The 8,076-nt window shown below is 43.6% G+C and overlaps 1 protein-coding gene across 1 annotated transcript in view; it reads right to left on the bottom strand.

Moving 5' to 3' along the window:
• Window positions 1-2,200: 2,200 nt before the first annotated feature.
• The window catches only part of LOC103908101 (interleukin-2 receptor subunit alpha), a 15,443-nt gene continuing 9,567 nt past the window's right edge, over window positions 2,201-8,076 (bottom strand). Inside the window, 5 exon segments of the mRNA XM_009290421.2 lie at window positions 2,201-2,244; window positions 3,157-3,204; window positions 5,692-5,928; window positions 6,237-6,359; window positions 6,584-6,769. Coding sequence (XP_009288696.2) covers window positions 2,201-2,244; window positions 3,157-3,204; window positions 5,692-5,928; window positions 6,237-6,359; window positions 6,584-6,769 — 638 coding nt within the window.

The raw sequence follows: 8,076 nt of genomic DNA, 5'->3' as shown, positions 1-8,076 counted from the left end.
AGGTATTTAAAAGACGTGTAGATGAGGCACTTAGGGACATGGTTTAGTGGACATGGTGGTGTTGGGTTGACGGCTCGACTCGATGATCTTAGAGGTCTTTTCCAACCTTAATGATTCTATGATTCTATAATATAGGCAATAGGGTGAGATGAACTGCTCTCTAAAGGGACTTGTTCCTCCCCATTGTCTGCCTCAGACATAGATGCTTGTGTTTTGTCAGATGAACCCCATCCTACCAGGCTGAGCATGGCTAAAAAGAGGCAGAAGACTATTCAGACTTCACAAATTCCCAATAATATAAGTACCTGTCAAGTATTGTGTATGCTTGAGTCTGTCCTCAAATGCCTTTGCGCTAGGTTCTTTGGTGCTCCGCAGCTACGAAAGGAGCTGTCAAATTAATCAACTGCCACAATCTGCAGCACCCTTTTCTGAGCTGGAGGAATAATGTAGTAACTGTTGTGGAAGGGACTAGTCCAAAATAATTGGGAAGAGGGGGGCGATGACGAATGCATGTGTATACTGAACCATGAGGGAGTCCAGTAAGATTTTCAGCTTATGTGCAGAGGGTAAATGAGTCTAATTTCCCTTTCCAAGATGAACAGTGTGAGGAGAAGAAAAGTGTGACTGCGTTTGACCCATCTGGGTAGGGAAGGGATGGGGGACATCAGGTGTCCAGTGTCTCTCTTTGTGGGGAAGGTGGTGTGTGGGCTGTAATAACGGTGCCATCATCTAACATGCTTGGGCGAGAGGTCCATATGTACGCCTGGTCGCTTGGGAGAGGCTGCAGTTATATTAGCAATGCATCTGCTATATGGTAGGAGGAGGAGAAGTGTTTCTGGGAAGCAGTTTCAGGCAGGGCTCTTTCCCCGTCTGTCAATGATGGGGTGCACTCCCTCCACCCGTACTTGTAGGTGGAAAGTCACTCTGTCCCCATAAGAATTAAGCTGTAATATTTTCTGCCTCCTTCACACGTTAGATTTGAGTGTCCAGGCTTCCTCCTCGTTTGCCACTGCTGGTCTTGGAGTTGCTGGTACAATCCGGTTTCTTCTGTGGCAAAGCATCGATTTCATGAGTTCGGATCTGAACGCCACAATTCCCTGAGAAGTCTTCTCTACAGCAGGAAAAGACTTTACTACAGCTGGAAAGAGGCAGGTTTTCTATGGCTTCTTCGATATTTACCTATGAGAAACCAAACAGTACTTTTTGCAGAAGACACCACATAGAATCTCAGTTACTATTTCATCTGGTATCCACCATTTCATCACTTGTTCCACCACAGGGCCAGTGAAATGTAGATCATTCTTGCCAATTTTTCACCTATCATATTCTCAGAAATCCCACAACGGCCCGGGTAATCTTCACCACAGTTGACTATCTTCACTAAAACATGTTTCAAAGTGTTGTCTACACTTTCTATGGCTTTATCCTATTGTGAACTGGCAAAAAAGCACTGCTGATGTGGTTTCACAAGGTCCTCCTCCTTTTCGAGAAAAATCCCCATTCAGCAGAGAACCAGAGCTCATCGGTAATCAGTAAGGAACATGAAGAGAAATGGGGATGAGGATTAGCAAAGAGAGAGGAGAAAAGGAGAACTCCCGAGTGTCAAATAGGGACATCTTGGATTAACTAGGCTGGGGAGCCTGTGAATAGGAACAGCCTTTGTGCATCTCAGTATAGTAATAGAAACAGCGAGGAGGCCAGACTGAAATAAGTCTGAAGTACAAAGTTGTCATGACACGACTGAGAAATCAGGGGGATGAAGGAAGAAGAATTACGTGGTCGTGGTGGCAGATGCTCCACCAGGCTTCCCACAGGTTAGCCAGAGAGAAAAAGACTGATTGCGTAGTCTATCTGAAACCAACATATTTGCATAATTGACCTTAATTTCCCCATGGGATTCATTTTCCACCCATTATTTGAACTGCCATTCTCAGTTCCATGATCGCTGGGACAAAGCGTGCTTTTTGATTTCAAAAGCTCTGATTATTCCTTTTCTCGTGCCAGTATTTAATAGCTGAACCAGACAACCCACAATCCAGGGTCATTTATTTAATACCAAAGAAGGTATTCAGAAATCTAAGCAGTGCAATAGTGAGATGGCTGATCCGGTTGATAGCTCTTCCACTGCTAGGGATTTTTCTTTTTTAGATTTCACATTTTCCCGGTTCTGTCCCACTTACCAAATTCTCTGCTTGGTGAGTCACACAAAGACAGCAGGAATGATAAGCAGAACAAAAAAGATAGCTGTTAAAACAGAAAATCATCACGGTTAGCACCTGGTTTTATCTGTAATTATTGCAATTACCCCAACTGGGAGAAACAGGCAAGACCTGGGATAGGGGCTTATCTTGCCCCTATGCCCAGAGGCAATAGTTCTTCCATATTTTCCCACTGCTTTGCTCCCTGGGGCAAACAGGACCCAGCCAGAGAAGACCTGGGCAACTAGAGAGCAACCACGGCTAAATATCCAGGGACTACCGATGCTGCGGTCTCTGGCATAGTTTGCAATATTCCTCCTTCCCTTCCTTTATCTCACTCTGTTATTCTTCATTATAATGTGCGCTACAGTTGTCAGCAGGCTCCAGCTGGAATCAAGAGCCCTTGTACAAAGTCTTGAGGATATGCACAGTAAAAGACAATTTCTATTTTAGCAGCTAATTGTTGAATGGAAGATGGGGAAGGGGGAGAGGAAGATCTCTTCAGACTGATCTAAATGCATCAGTTTAGCTGTAAGAAAATATTTTATTTGCCCATTCTTTTTTTACTCCTTTGAAAATGTGAAAGAAACACATCATTTAAATATTTACATTTTCCCTGTTTTTTCCAGTTGAAGTTATTCACTGAATTCACAGTATCAGAGAAAGAATCTGAAAATTGCTTCATTTAAAAACTAGGCTTTTGGTTGATCTATTTTCTTTTACATCCCTTATGAGTCTTTGGAAACCTCTCTATAAAAAGCTTAAGTGCTTAAACAGTCTCTATTTACACTTTCTTTACAACTTCTCACCCAATACATGGGCATAGATGTGTCTTGCAGTATATTTATTAGCTCTTATAACAGAGATGGATCTCTTTGGTAGAACAGCAAATTGAAAGGCAAAGTAACTGATCTGGGGGATGGGGTGAGGTCTGAGTCCAATCAACAAAATGGCATACCTGTCACTGGCAGTATCACAGATGAGGAAAAGGACGGATGAGTCGAACCTACAAAGAGAGAGAAATTCTTGATTTTTCTATCGATTTGCTCTCCTGGCGATAAGCATCACAGCAGTGATGAGGATAGAGTCAGGCTAGGTCTGACAGCTCTACCTCTGCACAGCAGACTTAATAATTGTCATGTTTGTTTCTTGGCCATCAATAGATGTTTCCAGCCTGGATATCAACGTATGTGCTGACTTGATATCTGTTAACGGTGGGCATGAAGTGAACTGTATCTTCCAGGCAATGGGATCCAGCTAAGGTCTTTATTTCATATGAGATTGGGAAGGATGACTTTCAAGGTGCCAAGCTAGGATTTGGAAACATGGCTTCAAACAGGACCTCTTTTTCCCCAGAAATGTAACCCACAACTTCCCTGGTGCAAGAAATTCATTGAAATTCTCCCTTATCCTGAAAAAGAAGCTCTGAACTTGAGTCAGTATGAGATATGGGCAGGTTTTTAACAAGAGGTCCTGTAAGAGTGGTCTCTTGATAAATCTCTTTGTGCTGAATGCTGGGGTGAGAGCTGAGAAAGGGGAGGATATTCCTTACCCAGCCCCATTAAAGACATCACATCATAACAAAGAGAAAGGCAACACTTCGGGGGAATAAATATTTGGTGCACTAATTACAAAGACCTGACTTTGCTCAGGTTTGAGTGTACTTTTGCAGGAAACTGGAATTATTGTTCTACTGAATTAAAGGCCAAGATGGCCTATTTCATCATCCAGTCTCATGTTTTTCATAATCTTAATTTTAAAATTTCAAATATTTGTAATCTCCGACTATTCAATAGGTTGTATCATTTTCTAGGACTGGCATGTTGATGGGTTATTTCCATCATAGCAAGAAGTTCCTTCATCCTGATAGTACCAAGTAAAATTACCAATAGAAAAAAAATTACTGTCCTGAAGGAGGAGGAAAGACCAAAAAACAAATTGCAACTGCTGTACCTGGAACACTCTGAACCGGGCACCACAGGGAAACAGGTGGATCTATGAAGAAGGGGAGAAAGTCCTGGGTTATTGCTGAAATAGTGTGTCCAGGTGATTAATTCTTACAGTCAGAGCAGCAACGAGAGGCAACGATGGCGAAGTGTCACCTGAGAGGTTGCTCTGCAGGCAAAAGAGCCTGCCCAAACCATCCTGCTCTACCACGTGGCCTGGTATGGGTCACAAGGGCTGGCATTCATCTCACCTACCGTTACGTAGATGTGGCCTCTGAGATACTCATCTGGGCTCTGCTATAGTCACCGGAGAGAAACAAGCCTTTAAAGGGTGCAATTAATCTCACACTAAAACGGACTTGTGAAATAGGGCAGCTAACACAGCACCATCAACACCTATTTTCCTCTGTTGGTTATAAAGGCAGTCCAGCTCAGATGTGGGCATCTATGCAGTAGACGTCCACAGTTCTGTAAGATTAATTTCCCCTTAAAGGCCCAATTACTGGTGAAAACCAGTTTTTTCCACTCTCTGTTGGGAGGAAAAATCCTCTTGTGTTGACCTTGCATTGGCTCCCACCTCTGTAAAATTCCGCCCACAGTGCTCCCCTACCTCAGAGGAGGTTGGGAAGGTAATGAAAGCCTGAGGACTGTGGAGGTGGTGGACATCTGGGTCCTTCCATCTACAATAGCTCTGTCTGCCACCCAGAGAGGGCCTAAGACCCTCAGTGCGATTACAGATGCTTGGGAAAGGGGCTCTGTTTTCTCTCTGCATATTAAACTCATTCATTGTAGAGTTAGGAGAGATGCCATCAGGAAAGACAGGTAATTTGGGTGGGGTAGAGGCCATGAAGGTCGGGGTTTTTTTGGCATAACCAATCTAATGGCATAAAAGCAAGAAACAGAGATTCTGCAGCCTCACTTGAGAGCCCTGCTGGCTCCCTGAGCAGTGAAACTCAAGGTGCCAGACCGCAGCGGTGCATGTCCTACTGAATCTGGGTCCATAAGGACTACAGTGCAATACTGGTGGGCTTTTTGCTGTCTCTTTGTTCAAAACAACATCCTGGCTGTTAAATTAAGAACCGAGCCACGTGACTCATTTTTAGCTATGGACTAGCTAAACTCTGGATCCTAAACCCCTGAGCAATCATGAAGGATGCTTAGATATACCTTTTGGAGTACCTTACTGTGAAGTGACAACAGATGACCTATAGCTGCCAGGAGGAAGGAGAAACGAGAAAGACTTATTCTACTATTTTCTTTCCAGTATATGACAGTGTGGCTCTATCTGCTCACAAATTCCTGCAATTTTGGAGTTAGTATGAAAGGACACCCAAGACAAAGTAGGATGCAGCTATGTCCTCCCCAGAGATGTCATCTCCATCAGTCAGAGATGACATCTCCATCAGTGTCAGAGCCCTGAGGTCACTGATCTCTCCATCCCGAACCCCAAGCAGGTTGATCCCTAGGATTGATGTGCTGAGCTGGGGGGTCTGGACCCTGCATGAACAGGTCATGACACCGATGTGATGCCAAAGCAACCATCTTACCAGGCTCAATAGTCTGTGGTGGCCACTCGTCGCTATAGCTGCTGTCATTGGTGCATCGCATGTCAAGGTGGGTCCAGATGATTTTGCCATTCACCTTCTTGCACTTGCGGGTGCCAGAGGTGGGGGGTCGCTTATCGTAACCACTTTGGCATTTGAAATGTAATACTTGTCCCACGTAATAATATTTGTTCAGGATTAAAGAGGCATGTGGAATAGTCTTGGGAGGACCACAAAAATCTGCGGGATCACAAGGCAGCACACGGTTAAAGCAGATAGATTTTACCTACTGCTTTTGTTCTTGAAACAACATGATTTGTATTCTTACAAAACATAGACAAGCAGGATATACCAAGCCTTCCTAATTCTTTGTTAGGATATAAAATACTCATTCACTTACACCATATCACTTGTTCAGCCAAGATATTATAGCAATTGTTTCTTTCTCTCTGTCTGTCAAAATAATTAAAAATTACTCATCATTCTGACACTGCTTCCATGGAAATCAGTGGAAGAAATGTTACAGTGATGAATGGGCTCTTACTTACTTTTCTGGTCAAACTCTGAAAGGTTTTCTCGCTTCTGGGGTGCAGGGCTCTGTGTTTTTCTTTCTGGCTTCTGTGTAAAATCTAACTCCATTGCGGGAGCCGTTGACAACAAAGTTTTCTCATCTGTGGGAGAAGTTGTATTTGCTGAATTACAGCAGGACAAATAGCAGAGCAAAGCCAGAGCACCCAAACTTTCAGAGGCAGGATAGAATTGTTGCAAGTTCTAATTTGCAAAGATAAGCGCAAAAGATCACTTGTTAGAGCAATGCCCAGATGTGTCTCATACTGACTAAAACTCATTGGAAAAACACCTCTACAAGTGTAGAAAAAGGACAATAATCACTTACCAATGCATTCAAGTTCCTTGTACGTCCAAGAAGCAACCTGCTCTGTACTCTGGCACCAAATTCCCAAGTAGTGGCCACTTCTTCTCGTGTAGCCACTGTCACATTCGTAATACAGTTTGGTCCCCAGTGGATACATTTCAGCAGTAACATCAGCAAATTCGGTCCTTGAAAGAAGTGGGCATTTTTCTGCAAACAGAAAGCCTGAGAATCAGGACAGCCTGTGCATCTACCTTATTCACCAAGGACTTCCCACACCTTTCTGTCTTATCAATACCAGATCATGCCCAGAGCTCAGTGAAGGAAGCCTAATTCTGCTTCCAGCCACAGGCCTAAAATCACAGCTGAGGGATGAAAGTGGATGTCACGAAGGGAGCGTGAGGGCAGCAAACCTTTGTTTCTTTGATTGTCTCTAAGCCAAGGAGATGCTCTGAGTGTCTGGCAAAACTCTTAGTTATTTTAAGTGAACACTTTTTATTTTAATTTTAGAACAATTCCGCCTTCCAAAGCCTTCTTCACATTGGAGTTAGTTGTTGCCATTGATTTTATAAGTATAGATTTGTTCAGGATGCAGAAAAATCCCTTGAGCGTGTCTCCACCAAGTGATGTGAAGCCTGTATTTGTCTACGCTTTTTTAGTTAGGAGGGGCTGATTTGACTCCCTTGTGTTTCTTCTAGAGGAGAAAGGATGCTGGAGCAAGGATGTTCTGCAGCAGCTGGGAGAGGTGGTGGGAGGCAGCAGGCCTATCTGCCTGTTCCTGCCCCCGCTGCCTGAAGCAGGCGGCTGAGCCCTTTCTTTCTGCACCCAGCAGACGGGCAACATGAAATGCTACCACCATTTTCTTAATGAAGCTGTACATGATCATATCGTAGAGCCGCTGCCTGCACCAGTGAGGCATAATAAGCAAAACTAAGTCATTAAAAGTTGCAGTCATCTATAAGCAAACGTTGGAAAGAGGAGTAGACTGTCAGTTCTGTCTGAGCACACCAAAGAGCAACTTACTGTGAAATAAGTTTGCAAACCTAAATATAACTTGTCCCAAAACAAGGACGTGAAGTGCTGTGTCATCAGCAAATCACATCTAAATATACTTCTCAATGAGTTGGAATGAATTAAGTTAGATCATTTCAGTGCACTTGAAAAGCCCACTGAAGCTGAGCTGGAGACCCAGAAGTTGATAAAGGCGCTACTTAATGATTATTTAAGGCCTAAAGGCTGAGGAATTCAAACACAAAACAGGCTGGTTGCATCAGGGCTGGCATTCAGGATCTTTGGGTGCATGATCTGTGGCCCTTTATGCTTATGCATAATATTAACAGCAATTATGAGTAAAATTTCTTAGTCATCCTTTCTTCACATTTCCTGCAGCCATAATCATAGAACCATAGAATGGTTTGGGTTCAAAGGGACCTTAAAGATCATCTAGTTCCAACCCCCCTGCCATGGGCAGGGACACCTTCCACTAGACCAGGTTGCTCAAAGCCCCATCCAACCTG

The sequence above is a fragment of the Aptenodytes forsteri genome, unplaced genomic scaffold (assembly GCF_000699145.1).
Source record: "Aptenodytes forsteri isolate BGI_AS27 unplaced genomic scaffold, ASM69914v1 Scaffold173, whole genome shotgun sequence".
Lineage (NCBI taxonomy): Eukaryota > Metazoa > Chordata > Aves > Sphenisciformes > Spheniscidae > Aptenodytes > Aptenodytes forsteri.
Note: the sequence above shows the minus strand (reverse complement) of the source record. Positions and strands in the feature narration are given on the sequence as shown.